This window comes from Antechinus flavipes, chromosome 3 (genome assembly GCF_016432865.1).
Source record: "Antechinus flavipes isolate AdamAnt ecotype Samford, QLD, Australia chromosome 3, AdamAnt_v2, whole genome shotgun sequence".
NCBI classification, from domain to species: Eukaryota; Metazoa; Chordata; class Mammalia; order Dasyuromorphia; family Dasyuridae; genus Antechinus; species Antechinus flavipes.
In genome coordinates this window covers 55,307,639-55,323,643 of record NC_067400.1, presented here as the reverse complement: position 1 = coordinate 55,323,643, position 16,005 = coordinate 55,307,639, and the positions used below count along the sequence as shown (strand labels likewise).

General features: G+C 47.3%; 1 protein-coding gene across 1 annotated transcript in view; it reads right to left on the bottom strand.

The window, feature by feature from the left end:
- IRS1 (insulin receptor substrate 1) overlaps positions 1-11,851 on the bottom strand; it is a 74,843-nt gene extending 62,992 nt beyond the window's left edge. Inside the window, exon 1 of the mRNA XM_051983444.1 lies at positions 7,943-11,851. Coding sequence (XP_051839404.1) covers positions 7,966-11,757 — 3,792 coding nt within the window. The 5' untranslated portion in view covers positions 11,758-11,851 and the 3' untranslated portion in view covers positions 7,943-7,965. The remainder of the gene's footprint in view (positions 1-7,942) is intronic.
- Between the last annotated feature and the right edge of the window lie 4,154 nt (positions 11,852-16,005).

Genomic DNA, 16,005 nt, shown 5'->3' with positions numbered 1-16,005 from the left:
CATTTTCCAAAAGGCTGCTTTTTTTGGAGGGGGTAGATTCCAAACTATGATTTCATTTATTTAGGGAACCCATGATATATTAAGTATACCCATCAATATAGACTGACATTTTATCTGTAAACTATAGTCTAGCTTTAGGACTAAGAAGTTAAATGTCTTGGCAAGGCCTTAAGCTTAGTATATATTCTAGGTAGACCTCTGGGCTCTACAGTCAGCTCCTGCTGCCTTTTTAGTAGAGATTTTACTAATATTAAAATTGTTGTTATTATTCAGTCACAGCCAACTCTTAATGACCCCAATTTGGGGTTTTCTTGGCAAAGATAATGGAGTGTTTTGCCATTCTATTCTCCAGTTTCTTTGACAGATGAAGAAACTAAGACAAAGTTAAGTGAACTATCCAGGGTCACACAGCTAGTCAATATCTGAAGTTGACTTTGTACAGAAGTGTGTGTGTGTGTGTGTGTGTGTGTGTGTGTGTGTGTGTGTGTAATTTGTGTCTATATTTCACATTATTCACATTACAGCCCCAGGTCTGGTTTTCTATCCACTACCCAATATTAAAACAAAACACAATAGAAACAAATCAAAGTGCTTTCTCCTTCAGAGTTTATATGTATACAAAATGAAAAAATAAAATTATTAGTATTTTTTCTTAAAATTGGGCATACCTAGAAATCAAAAGATACTGAAACTACTGTTTATATAACTAGATGAAGAATAAGACCTGTAGTATTTTAAAAGATAAAATATCTTCATCAAAAAAGAATCTACAATACTTATTTCTTTATGAAACCATTTATAGAAATAATTGACCTCTAGTAGCTTATTATAAGAGAATGACTCTTTTGAATGCAATTACCAAAACCCCTATAAAGTAGAGAAATAAACCGCTACCTCAAGCAATATTTCACTTCCTGAAAGGCAGACAAAGAGAATGAGGAAAAAAGTGACACTTTTTCAGATTGTTAAGAGTACCATTATACTGAATAACCATTAAAGCTGAAAAGGTAACATTTATATATTATAGAGCTAAGAAATTTATCTGATTGCTACCACGGTTAGAAAAGGATTGGGAAAGTCTAAATCAATGAAGCAATGAATGAAAAAAGTCAATGGACTATTCTAATGATTTATGAAATCTGCAAGGGAGTAAGTATAGAAAGCTTAGAGTTCCAGAATACAGCAAAAACTCAATCCTCAGAAGAAAATTGTAAACACCATGCATAATCCAATGCAAAGTGCTCAAAAATCTAAAGAAGAAAATTTAAAACCAAACTAATTTAATCACCACAAGAAATATTTAAATCTTTTACATTTGTTTAAACAGAAAAACTAAACCACAGGATTTTACAATAGAGATAAGGACTAGACCTGTGAATTAATTGATATAGGGAATTTCTGAATTAGAAAATTCCTTCTACTAACATATCATCTTTTCTGTAACAGACACATGAATACTTGTGTCCAACATGTGACACAGAGCCTTCCAAGCTCAACGGTCTGATCAGCCACAATTGGACACATTAAGACTAACATAGTGAGGACACTTGGGTCCTCTTCAAGCACAAAAAACAACCACCAAGGTACTAATCCAGGGTTACATAGCAAGCATGTATCAAAGATAGGATTGAATTCCAGTTCTTTGGGGCTTTAAGGCTGCCTTTCAATTCCCCAAATCATGTAGGCATAAAAGTACAAAGATACAGTGAAGGCAGCTGGATGGTGTGCTGGATAGAGTGTCAGAAAATCTCAGACACTTACTAGCTATATGACCCTGGCAAAGTCCCTTAACTCTGTTTACCTCCGTTTCCTCATCTGTCAAATGAGCTGGAGAAGGAAAATGGCAAACCACTCCAGTATCTTTGCCAAGAAAACTCCAAATGAGGTCATGGAAAGTTGGACATCTCTGAACAACAAAATAAATGCAAAAGCAAAGCTCTTCTCCACCTTTTATATGAGCTTTTCAGATGTTTTCTTCTTGTCAGAATGTCTAGTTAAATTCTTATGGCTGCTTAGACAATACAAAAATTAAATGAAAAAGTATGATTCATGCTAGGGTATATTCATGGCTGCATAAAATGGTTGAACCAAGGCACATTCTATGTGGTAGGATTCAAGATGCCACCAACAGCCTCATGATGGCAAACTAGACTTCTTCTCAGGTGGTCTGAATAAGAGAATCCAATTCACCCTGAAGAGTTCTCAAGCAGTCCAATCTAGTCCTCAAGGTTACTGATGGTCACCTCAGTCCTAATGTTTACCTGGTAGAATCTGGACAATTTATTTCCAAACATGAAAAGTACTCAAATATTCCCTAGTCAATTGGGGTCAAGCTGGAATCAAGCTGAAGATCTTCCTTCAGGGTCTATAACTGAACAATAAAGTATCTCAAAAACCTGCAACTAGCTGTACCAAGGTTTCCTGATGCTCAACCTGTGAACATGTAATACCTTTTAACCATGAATGTCTTTAAATCTGACTCAATAAAGGAGTGCTAGCAGTTGCTTCCTGAGGATAGAGATCTTATTTTAGGAATTGCCCAAGAGGGGTGATCTATAAAGAGGAAAAAACGACCTGGATCATTCTAAGTCCGGGCTTTTAAAGTCAATACCATGGACAGCATTTATTTATTCTTTGCACAATAATAGTGACAGGAGTTCCAAATTAATCATCCAAAAGTAGAATGTAAACTTAAAACCTGGTTTGGGAGAAGAGGAGGGTAAAAAATTAAAGAATTGTCAGCTTATCGATTTTATTTTTAAACCTTAAGAATTAGTCTAAAGAGGTTAGAGCAGTACTTTTCGTGTGATTTGAACTCTGTTGTTAAAGTTATATTGAAGTCAAAGAACTTCACATTCTGCTGGAAGTTGCTCTAGGACATTTTTTTACATAGCATGCCAAATCATACACTTTTCCCTTGTGATATTTCAATCAGCACCTAAGGAAAAGCACTGCCTTCAGCACATATGATTCAGTGAGGGAAGGGAACTTTGGGCTGAGCTGGTTGAAGCCAGTAAGAGAACAAAGGCCATACAAGTCAATCCAGAGGAAAGGTGCTTCTTCCTACCATCTCTCTCTTTTCATCTTTCCTTTTTCTTTTTTTTAGAGAGGAGAAAATCAGAACAAAATAGAGTTGAATATCTATGAAGATGGCAAGTTTCATGTTGGATATATAATTTATATACATATATAACTTATGTCTATATTTCACATTACAAATGTAATTGAGATGGATGTGCAACAAAATGTAACCAACTTTCAAAACTGGATTCTTTTGTCCTCTATTATTCACTTAAAATTATGCTAGACTGATTTAAATTTTATAATGACCTAAAAATACTAAATAAAGCTTCATTTCCTACTTCTGGGGGTATCTAGTAAATTTAAGTGCTCCTATTTATTACTCTTTAAGTTTTCTAAATTCAAGAATTTACTGGTTAGAATTTTTTTTTTAACTTTTGGAATTAGATGTTGGCTTTCTGAAAGGTGAGTCATTGGAGAAGAATGTCACAAAAGGCCTGAATTACTGTATCTGCATTTCTCTTAATTCTCTTTTCATTAGAAAGATTTAAACACAAGATTCCCTTGGAAACTGCCAGCCCAGCCCCAACACTGGATGAAACCTCCCCAGCACATGGAGTTAGGAGACCTCCAAGCAAGGGAAAAGGAGGAAGTCATCATCCAGAGGGAAAGATGGGACTGCCAAAAAAAAGAACAAACAAACAAACAAAACCAGAAGGTTCATTATCATTAGCAACAATAACAACAAGCATTTATTAAGGGCCTACTTGAAATAAGAAACATTTATTAAATGACTACTACACCTGGGGAACCACGCTGGGAGTGCCCCCCCCAAAAAGGGGGGGGGACGATGACAATCATCTGTGGGCTTTATTTTTAAAAACAAGAGTGGCCTATTAGGATGGTCTGATCTATTTTCCTTCCAAAATTCACAATCTGATGTCGATGCAAAAATAAGCCAAGGCGTGGAAAAACTTGGGTTGGGGGTCTAAGGGCGAGTGCAATATTTCAATCAGCACACTAACTGGTTGCAGGCTGGCACCGCCTGCCTGGCCACTGAGGCCACTAGGGGCTGGGAATGGGGGGCCTGGAGAAGGAGTCCGTGCTGGCCAAAGCTGCGGCAGAACCCCAGCTGCAGCCCCGCCTCCGCCCCCTCCCACCCCAGTCCTTCCTAGCTTGGCCCTTGCCAGGCGTCAGGACCATTGTGCCCGGCCGAGCCAAACCGCAGCCGTAGCCGCAGCCGGGCTCTGGGCTCCGATGTTACCCCCACCTCCCCGCTCCTCCAGACCCCGGAGGTCCCTGCCACACCCATCACATCCAAATAGGCAGCTGGGTGCCCAGGCAGAAATGCCAAGATAGATAGATACAAGACCCGGCAGGGTGCGCTAAAAAGGGAGGGGGAGGGAAGGTGTCCTGGGGACAAGGGTGAACAGGAAAACAGGGGACCAAAAGAAAGGAAGCAAAGTAAGAAGTTGGGGTGTGGAAGAAGGGAAAGATCACCCAGGAAAAGTCGCGAGGATGCAGAACGGCACCTTAAAATCATAAAGAAAAAAAAAAAAAGGTAGAGCCCTTAGCCAAAACAAAGGACAAAAAGGAGCTGTAGAGGACAAAACAAGAATCCACGTGGCTTTCCCGAAAATGGAGGTGGAGGGTGGAATGGGAATGGGGACTGAGGGTCGGGATGGGCACTGGGATTCCCACTACAGGCTTTTTCCAAAATAAAATAGCCTAAATTCAACTCCAACCACCTAGCCACAGGCAACTAAACGCAAAGGCTAAGGGGGAATCCCCAGGTCTACTCCTCAAACCCAGATTTCTCGGCTCCCCAGATTTTCTGTTTTCCTCCACTCCAATCCACGCCCATCTGTCTTTCCCCGCCCTAGCCCAGATCTCAACTCCTCCTCCTGCAGAAGGTGATCAACTCTGACAAACCCCGCCAAGGAAATCTGGAGGGTGGAGTGAGGGGGTGGAGGATGTGGAGGATGAGGTGAGGGTCAATATTAATCAACTTCGGGAGACTAGGGTATAAACCCTCCCCCTTCCCTAAACTAGTAGTGATCCTCCCCCTCTAATCTCTAGTCCTCCCAGACCAGTCTGAAACATACCTCATATTCTAATTTGTATTAATCTGAGTGATCTCTAGCCCTCTACTAGGTTGATTATAAACTCTCCAAGGACAGGAAACATTTTTCCTTTTTTGTTTTCGCACTCCTCCCTCCCCCCTAGTGCAAGGACTTAATCTTATTTGCTGAACTGAATAGAAGAAACTAGGGGTCTAGAAAGGGCAAACCTAGCATGGATAAACAGACAAGGAAACAGGAATCCAAAAGGTGCAGAATGAAAGGAGGGAAAAAAACAGAAGGAAACACTTAACTAGCACTTTAAGCTTCTCATAGCTCCATATCTCCCTTTCTTCTACCTAAAGATCCAAGCCCACCTGAATGGAAGGAAAAATATAAGCCCAGGAAGTTACAAGGTTTTTTCACAAATGCAAAACTTACTTAGCTCTAGGAGCTTCAATCTGGCTACTGAATGATATGATTCATATCTCTATCAAGATGAGCAAAATATCTCTTAACTGAACAATTGAAAACAGGCCTAAAGTGGTGGGTATTACTGAACAATATATCCCAATTTTGTTTTGATAACCCAAATCAGCTCCTACAATACCCAATTCACACAGAGATACCTGCCCCACATTTCCATCTGACTAACAAATATTAAGGAATTGCCCCCCCCACAACTCCTTATTTTGTGATTATTAGAATTTGATTATCCCAGAATATTATTTTTCCTGAAAGGTCACAAATACCAATTTTAAGAAGAATATCTCTTCTATTGGGAAGCAAAGAAAGGGTCACAATTGAAATTAACACACTTGCCTAGAACTGGAAGCTTAAGATAAAAAAAGCATATTTTATGAATGAATATACTTGGGATAATCCTTCCCACCTAAGGTGAATACATTTCTCTTTGGGAAGAATATTACTAAAGATCTACTTTTCTTGCTCACTTTTTTTGGCTCAATTATAGAGCAGCTATGAATAAATATGATGAAACAACATTTTTTTTTTTTTTACTTCTGACTACTCTACCAATGATTCATACTCCAAGGAATCTAATTTCAAAGAAACAAGACAGCTCTTCATTGATAAATTTAATTCCAAATATTTACACCCAACACACCATAGCCCATCTGGGTCAAACAAACACACTGAAGATAAACAAGTAAGCATCATTCTGCTGATACATCCTAGAATCTAAACTCTTGATTTGATGTCATTGCCCTCTGTCACTGTGTTTTCATACACCTAAGACAAAACAATGATTGATGTGGGTCAAAGTTACTAGAATCAAGGAAATTGTCCCTATAGAAATTAACTGGCTTCCTGAAAGGTCAGTAAAAAATCAATATTTTATGAATGAACACATACACTTAAGAAACACTTAAAAAAAAACTCTCTTTGATACAGAAATAAGAAAGAGTCACAAGATAACAAGTTCACTAGAATAAATTGTTTCCAAATGGTAGAAACTTCCTAGTAGACAACTCATGACGTTATGTGCAAAAGTACTCCACAGCTCAATCCATGGCTATGATCACCAGTCAGGCAATATGTTCAATGCAAGGAAAGTGTGGGCAAACAGCAGCTATGTTCATCCTCAACACACCTTAGCCATAGTTTTTCCAAAGTCAACTTTCAACATTTACTATTGAAATGTCTATTCTCAAGCTTAGAGATCAACAGCAAATGAAATCTACAGAAGATGACATTTAATATAGTTCATTTGTGCTCTATGTGTAAAAAAAAAATTTTTTTTTAAAGATCCCCCATGTTTCCTGACTTACTTCTTCTTTCCACAAACAGAAACAGCTTAAATAATTTTAAATAAACCGGACAGTAGCCCCCAACAGATATTTCAGTCTCAGTGCAGACATTTCCAAAAGCAGACTACTGTAATACAGACACACTGTAATGAACCTCCATAACTCTTCACTAATAATGGGTCCCAGTTGCATGCAGAGGATTACTGCATATCCTGTCTGAAAAACAGTCATGCCTTAGAGATGATGTGTCTACGTGTGAATAATATTGTTGGAATATTGATTCAGGAACAAAGAGAGATCTTATTTCTTTACCCATTTTGACTTCATTCTCAATATTTTTTTTAACTAGATTAGTGATAAAAGCTTTTAAAGGCATTTTGAATATGGCTTCCTATGTGTGTTTTAGGATGTTTTAGCATTCTGAAATAACAGATCCAAAGTCCCAAGTTGGACAAGGAGACCTTGATTTTAAGTTAAACCAGCCTCAGATGGGGTGGTTAGCCACTGCTTTAAAAATTCAAGTAAAGATTATTTTGTAGCAAGATTTCCACCCTCCTCCCCCTCCCCATCCCAATCCAGGGGGCCAGTCTGTTGATTTTTTTGTTTTGTTTTTCTTCTTAAATACTGTTGCAATTTAGTAACAAGAACAGACTAGGCTTCTTTCTCTTATACGAGCCCTAGAAATGTTGTGTGCCAACATCCATGTGTATACATACATATTACACACATATTCACACACATGCTATATATTTGCACTATGGGGATCTACAGACCCAGATACCTGACACAGTGGCCAGTAATACTTATATACGTTTCCCTTACCTATCCTCCTATAAACAATGACAAGTTGTTTTTCCAATGCTGTTTGGATGGCACAAGGTGCCAAGCTTTGCCCCTAGATCACTGGGTGAATACTGAATGTGTGTGTCCCTCGGATCCTTGCAGGCCTGGCAAGGTAGGGGAGGAAGACATGAGGGAGGGAGGGAGAGAGGGAGAGAGGAAAAGAAAGAGGGAGGGAGAGAAAAAGAGGGAAAAGGAGGCAGCAATCCGGAACAAGCTTCTGCAGCTGGCCTAAATCACTGGGAAACTCACCTGCTGTGATTTTTCAGGAGGAGCTATGGAAGGTCCTCGGGCTGCTTCTGAAAGCTAATGCTCGCATAGGCGCTTAGGTCCTCATTGGAGCAGCCGTTCCCACTGGCTCCGCCGCTGCCACAGGGCTGATGAGGAGGCTGCAGCAGAGGGGGACACTCCTGGGGCCGGTGATTAAAATCCTTGACCAAATCCAGGTCAATGTAGTTGAGTCCATTTTCTAAACCCGCTGCAGCCCCGCTCATCTGGGATGTCTCCTTCCTGCTGGGTGGGCCCCCGACATCCCCAGGCTTTAGCCAGACATTTTCAAAGGAGGCAGAACTGTGGCGTTTAACATCTTCGCTGCTGCCAGTGGCCCCAGAGCCACCTGCGGCAGCAGCCCCAAAGGGCACTGTGACGCTACTGCCCCGGGAAGCACTAGGGGTGGAGGAAAAGGTCTCCGAGCTGTGCCGCCTCCGGCACCCTTGGGGGTCAGCCCGGATCACTTTGGCACTCTGGTTGCGACTGGGACTGAGGTTCACTCGGGTAAAGGCGCTAATTCCTCCGGGTCCCTTCGGACCTCCTAACAGGGATGGGCGGCTAGCCAGCTCTGCCTGTCCTTGGTGCTGGGGGAGAGAGGGGGGCGCTGCGGTAAAAGGAAGGGAAGGGGCAGGAGCCGCAGCAGCTGGGACACCGGACTCCTCCGAAGCCTTGCTTGCCTGCATGACCACATAGCTGAGGGAGGCATCTGCACAGCCAGGACAGGGCCCACCCACCTGCATGGTCACGTAATCCTGGCTGTTTGGCATCACGCGGCTGGGCCTGCACACCCCACCTGCCCCGGTGGGCAGGGGGCATGCTCTGCCAGCCTTTGCCACAAAGCTTTCCTGACAGGCAGGCCTCCGAGGAGGCCTCAAGTCCATGTTCATGTATTCCTCTGAGCCAGCCTCATCTTCTCTGGGGGCCGGCTGTCGCTGGACTGGGCACCTGACTGTGGGCGAGCAGAGGGAGATGGCCGATCCGTGGGAGTAGCCTGGCTGGTCCCCCACAAACTCAATGTTCACATATTCTCCCGGGCTTTTGGGCTCTGGGGGCAGAAGAGGCTGCTGGGGCTGCTCCCTGGCTCTAGGCAAGGTGCTGGCCTTGGGGCCATCCAGAGACAGCCTGGTGGGCCGGGTTAGGCGGTTCTTGGTCTGGGCAACCATGTCTGCTTTCCGGGGCAGGTGCTGCGGAAGGGCCTGATGATGGAGATGGCCATGGGCCCCCTCCTGGGCGCCTCCACCTCCTCCCAGGCTGTCACTGCTGGCAGAAGAGGAAGAGTCCTCGGCTGCAGTGGCGTACAGGAGGCGGCCAGAGCTGACCGAGAGGCGCAGGTGAGGGAGTCGACCACCATCTTCAGGCTCCCCCCGGCGCTGCTGCTGCTGCTGCTGTTGCTGCTGCTGCTGCTGTTGCTGCTGCTGTTGCTGCTGCTGCTGCTGCTGCTGCTGCTGCTGCTGCTGCTGAGTATGTTTGAAGGATCTTGGCAATGAGTAGTAAGAGTAGATGGCCTTGTTTTGTGGATCATCAGGGCCATAGTAGCCGTCTGAGGGGCTGCTGGTCACAGAGTCCCCAGCAGGGGACATGTTGATGTAATCGCTGCTGCAAGGTAGCTTGCTGTCATTGCTCTCCACAGAGAACTTTGGGTGAACGTGGTGGTGATGGTGGCCACCCACCCCGTTTGTCCATAACTTGCCGTAGCTGTTCCCGGAAGTGGCCGTGTTGCTGCTGCCAGAGCCACCTGCACTGTCTGGGGAACAGCTGCCACTGGGAGACATCATCATGTAGCCGTTGGGGTCTACCCTCTGAGAATGGCGCCGGCTGGGGTTAATGATCTGCTGGGGAGCAGAAACGCTCTTGGGGCTCATGGGCATGTAATCTCCACCGCTCTTTCGACCACTGGGCACTGGAGCCACCCCAGGAGACATGGGCATGTAGCCATCGTCTGTATGTAGCACCGGAGTATCCACCCGGTGATGGTGGTGGCCGCCCCGATCCTCCAAGGGATGGATCTCCAGACACTCCTCAGGATAGGAGTGGGTGGGCACAAAGGCTGAGTGGCGGTAGGCTTGGCCCCGGTTCCCGCTGCCAGCTGCTGAACAGGGCGGGTAGGAAGGCATCATCTCTGTGTACTCTTCAATGGATGCTACGGAGGACTGAGAAGGTGTCTTCTGGTGAGAAATAGTAGGAGAAGTACCTGCTGAGTGTGTTCTCTTGCGGAAACTCTTCTCCAGCTCTGCAGCGGTTGCTACCTCATCTCCCACAGTGGCAGGACTCGGGCCAGCTCCCGGGGTATAGCGGTGCCCAATGCCACTTCTGGATAGGTTATAATGGCCATTGGGGGCGGTCAAGTTAGGCGTGTTTTTGCCTCCCATGCAGATATAGTTGCTCAGATCTTCTTCGCCCCTGGCCGGCGGGGTGTGACCCAGGGAATCTGGAGTGACGCTACGGAAGGAACTTCGGAAGTCACACGGGCTAGAGCCGTATTCATCGGAAGAGATGAAGCCCCCATCACTGGGTGAGCCCGACACGGAAGCACTGGATCTCCTCGGGAAGAGACAGTCGGAGGTTGACCCGTGGCCACTGGTGCTGCTGGACGATAAGCTGACGGGACTCGTGGCCGACGGGGAACATCGGGAGGAAGGCATCGGGATGGAGCGGCTGTGGTTGAGGGGCGGGTGCAAGCGGGAGCTGCCCCGATGCCGGTGTGAATGAGTCCGGTTGGTACTGGGGCTTACGGGACTCCCATCCACCGAGGCCGGTCGGGACATGGTGCCTTCTCCATCACTGGACGCCCGGACCCGGAAAGAGCAGGGCTTCCCACCCACGACACTAGCGGGTGATGTGGCTGTGACGCTCTCAGTCCGGGATCTGCGGGTGAGCCCCACCTGGCTGGGGGGTGGATTATTGAGGTGATGCCTGCGCAGAGGTACGCTGATGGGGTTGGAGCAGTTGGAGGACGACTGGCTCTTGCTCCGAGGCCGGAATTCCTCACTCATGGCCCGCATAGCTTCCAGGATGGTCTCGTGCATATTCTGGGCAACCACAGAATCATCCACTTGCATCCAGAACTCCCCAGGTCCAGTCACCGCAGAGCGCCCCACCTCAATAAAAAAGAAGTTTTCCGAGTGACCACACCTGCGAATGTTCATCAGTTGGAGGACCACTGCGGCCGCCTCCGAGTTCAGCTTCACAAAGCTGATGGTCTTACTGGTCAGGCAGAGCCGATAGATGCCAATCAGGTTCTTTGTCTGCCCCAAGCCCTTAGGCTTCAGGATCACTTGCCAAACCTCCTTGAATGCTGGTCCTGGGGCCATTTCCCCATAGCTACTGTCCTCCCCGGCTTCTCCCAGGCCAGAGCTGCCACTGCAGCTCCCCCCTCCGCCTCCTCCCCCTCCCACTCCAAAAGCTGCAGCCTCGTGGTGGGAATGGTGCAAGTGATGTCCCTTGGCCCGGTTATGGAGCTGCAGGAGCGCCTGGTACCAGCTCTCCTGCTCCGACTCGCTGTCCGCGGCAATGGCGAAATGCTCGTCCCGGGTATAGAGGGCTACCAGGTGTTTGTTTTTGGAGTCAGCTCGCTTGTTGATGTTGAAACAGCTCTCCAGCGGGATAGAGCGCTTGGGGGCACCGGATTTGTGCCTCCACTTCTTCTCGTTCTCATAGTACTCCAGGCGGGCCGGCCCCCCGGCCTCACTGGCCGCCCGCAGCACGAAAAAGCGTTTGTGCATGCTCTTGGGTTTGCGGAGGTAGCCCACCTTCCGCACGTCGGAGAAGCAGCCGTCCCCCTCCGGTGGGCTCGCCATGCTGCCGCTGCTGCCGTAGCCCCGGCCGCCGAGCCAGGAAAATACAAGCGGGTGGGTGGGAGAGCGGGCACCTCCCCCAAACACAGCACATGCAAACAAGTCAGCCCGAGGAGAGAGGGGGGGAAACGGCTTAAAAAAAAATACAACCTCCCCCTTGTCCTTGATCCAGATCTCTCGTGATTCTTCTCCCCCGCCGGCGCTCAGAAGAAAAGCAGCTGCTCGAGAAGTCAGGATCCCCAGCGAGAGAGTTTATGGGTGTTTCATGCCCTTGGGGGTGAAAATCAGTCCAGGACGAGGCCAGTCCCAATCCATAGAGAGCAAAGTCTCCTCTCAGCCACCGCTGGGAAGAAGCAAAGATGCATCTTTCATTGCATGGGCTGGATTCCTGCACAGGGAGGAGGAGCTGGGGGGCTGGAAAGGGGAAGGGGGGGTCCCTGCTTTTCCCCTTTCTCCTCTGTCTCTCCCTCTCCTGCACACACACGCACACACACACGCACACACACACACTCCTCCGATTTCTGAGTCCTCCACTGGAAGCCGCGATTCCCGAGGCAAATTAAATATCCTTGGGCCGAGGGAGGCGTGTTGCCAAGTCCCAACGTTGCACAGGGCTCTCCCTCCTCCTCCTCCCTTTCCCCCTCCTCTTCCTTCTTCTCCTCCCTCTCCTCCCACCCTCACCCTCCCACCGCCGCCACCAGCAGCAGCCTGAGCCTTAGCACTAGCGGCCCCACCCCCCACTCCTCCTCCTCTGCCCAGAAATACCGGGATCGGATCTCAGAGCCGGCCGCGGGGCTGTTGCCGCCGCCGCTCGTGCTGCTGCCGCCGCCTGCCACGGATCCCGAGGCTAGCCCCATCCACTCGAGGAGAAAGAGCCATTTCCACGCGAAATGCAGCCGGGTCGGGCGGGAGGTAGGGGTTCAATCTGCCGCCGGGGCGGCCCCCGAGGGCTGGCGGGGAGCTAGGGCGGATGGGGGGGGGGGGGGAGGTTGGGGAGAGGAGTCCCAGGCAGAGTCGCTTTCTCCCTGGGAGGGAGGAGCCGGGGCAGTCCCTCCTCCCTCCTCCCTCCTCCTTCCTCCTTCCTCCTCCTCCTCGGAGAGTTGCAGAACCCAAACAAGCGTCGGGGCCTGCCTGCGCCGGGGCCCCCCTGCCTGTGCCGCCGCCGCGTCTCCCTCCCAGGACCGCGACACGTGACGGAGGGAGCTGCCACCGCCACCGCCGCCGCCGCCGCCGAGAGGCTCCAGCCGAGGTTGCTACATTCCGATCCGACCCGCGCCCGCCCTCCTCCTCCCCCAGCCCCGCGCTGCGCTCAGGCAGCGCCCCGGAGCGGCGGCTGGGCCCGGGAGTGCACCCTCACACTCACGCGCGCGCGAACACACACATACACGCACACACAAAATAAAGCCTCCGACTTCACCGACCCAAACCTGCCCCGGTCCAACTGAGCATGCCCGGCCCCGGCCTGCCTTGTTTGTTTATTTCAGCTTTGACCTAGAAGGAGGCACCGAGGAGGGGAGTGGTCCAGCCTTGGGGCGTAGGTGCACCAACTGACAGCCACCTCCCGCCCCCTGCTGCTCGGGGAAACTGGGGCTGAAAAACCGGGGGTAAAAGGGTGGGGACACGGACGAGACCCCTCCAAGAACTAGGTAGCCTGTCGTGGTTAGCACGTAGTAGGTGCTTCACAAGTGTTTATTAAGTGACTGACAATCCAGTCTTATCTTCAATGAGATAATAACTGTAAAGCACTTAGCACCGTGCCTGGCTTATAATGAGTGCTTTATTAATGTTGATTGAGTGACTGACAGTTCAGTCTCATCACAAAGGAGAAAACTTGTAAAACACTAAGCACAGTGTCTGGCACATAGTAGGTGTTTCATACATGTTTATTAAGTGTCTAACAGTCCAGTCTCAATTCCAACGAGATAACAACTGTAAGGCACCGAGCAGCGTCTGGAACGTAATAAGTGTTTTAGTAATGTTGATTGACTGTCTGAGAGTTCAATCTCATCTCAAAAGAAATGCCTGGAAAGCAGTAAACACGTTTGGCACCTAGTAGGTATTCATTAATGTTTATTGAGTGACTAACAGACTAATCTCTTACCTACATATCTCAAATGAGATAATAATTGTAAAACATCTATCACAGTGCCCGGCCCATACTAAGCTCTATATGAATGTGAGCTATTATCTATGCAGATCTTCACAAGCTCTTGCTGTATTAAAAATCGGGTTTTGATTTCAGAGAAATTGTCATAGATTGGCCAAAGGAAGCTTCTTTTTCTTTTTTTTTTTCTGTGTGTGTGTGTGTGTGTGTGTGTGTGTGTGTGTGTGTTGTGTGTGTGTGGCAGGGAAGGGTTTCTTTAAATTTTTGAAAATGGCAAGGTTTTGAGGAGACATACTGCAGTCTATTCTGTATGCAGGTCCTGGGCGGATGCGAGAGGGTATGTATGGTGCAGTACCAAAGAGGGGGGACTTTGGCGGTGACTCTTTAAAAGGAAGCTCAGTCTCTCTCAAGATCGAGAATAAGGAGGGAGGGAGGGCATAACAAAGATGAATAACAGTAGTGCAGTAAGATCAGCCAATTCACAGTGGGTTTGTAGGTGTGAGAAGGGTACCGAATGTGAATTCGGATAACATGAACCCCCTTGGTTCACTGGTTAAGTCTCAGAATAATGTTTTTAAGTGGGAAAAAAATACATGGGAATTAACAAAGGAAACCAATTATTCAAAACACGGTTGTCAAAAATAAATTGTAAATCAAATTTACAGACCCCAGGTTAGGAACCTCTAGAATAAATGATCTCTAAGGTTCCTTCCAGCTTAATCTGTGATCCTGTGATTTAAGTGTGGGGAACAGGTGAGGATAACAATTAGTTGCTCTCCTCCCTTGGGTCTTATACAATTTCTCTCTCTCGCCTCCTCCCAGTCAAAATGATAGGCAGACACAGATGGTGAGGGTCTCCAAAGAAAGTTTGATGTGTCATTCACTAGTCATACTACACTGAGAAGGTCTCTTGTTTTGTTTTTCTGGGTTTTTTTTTTTATTATTTTTTTAAGGCAAGTAAAGAGACTGCCAGTTAGCTACAGCATAGACTTAATTAGGCCAACATGAAAGGTTCAATCCCGGTGTATAGTCCAGTTAATGAATAGTCAAAAGGCAGAATTCAGCCCTGCAGCCGCTGGTGCTGCGCAACCATAACACCAGGAAGCCATGTAATAAACGTGTGCCCTTAATCACAGGGGAAATGGGAAGAAAGATTATGGATGATTACAAACTCATTACTACCACGGTCTGTCATAAGCCGAGGTCAGGAGCTCTGCTTGTCCAGACAGCCGTGCTCTAGCTGTTTACTTTTTCCGAGGTGTTTACCTTCTCCCTTATCACAAGTAAATGGGCCCCAGAATCTTTTTTTCTTCAGCTGACCTACAATCTAAATGTAGCCCCTGCCCACCCACGTCACCTGAAGAAGCATGAAATAACGCCCATCAATAAAGGGCAAAGTGGAAAGCAAAGCTTGACTAATGCTTCGTCTCCCTTCACTGCACTCTCCTGCAGTCTCTTTTAGATTTCAGCCCTAGTATCGATCTGCACTGGTCCCGCCTCTCACTAAGGCTTTCCTGAAACGTGGGATGCTCCACACTGCAACTCCACTATGATTCCAGCCGAGGAGCTGAGCATGCTCAGTAGCTAAAGGGAAAGGGGGGAGGGAGGGGGGGGAGGGAAGAATAGAGAGTAGAGGATAAAAAAAAAAAAAAAAAAAAAAAAAAAAGCCAGTCTGCAAGTAGGAAGCCTTCCCTGAACACATGGGCTTCTGCTTTGGGAAGCTTGCTGATTGGTGCAGTTGCTTGTCCTTCAATACACTGCAGCGTGGGGAGGGTGGGGAGAGAGGATGAGGGTTCCAAGGTAGGTTGCAATGCATAGTAAAAAAAAAAAAAAAAAAAAAGGAGGTAGACGCCATTCAGTGGTGTGTTATTTATAAACTGAGGGGCTGTGAATCTCTGCAGTAGCAGTTCAAATCTGGTGACTCGTATTCTCTCCCTTTCTCTCCTCTCTCTTTCCCTCTTCCCTCCCCATCCAAGCCCTCTATTTTATCTAAACTCTATTAATCTGCAGCGTGCAACACACACACACACACACACACACACACACACACACACACTGCCGCTACAGCTTGGTAACACTGGCACACGTGCCCACATCAGCAACACTATAAATAGGAGATTTTTGTTAAAGGGTGAAAACACACACAC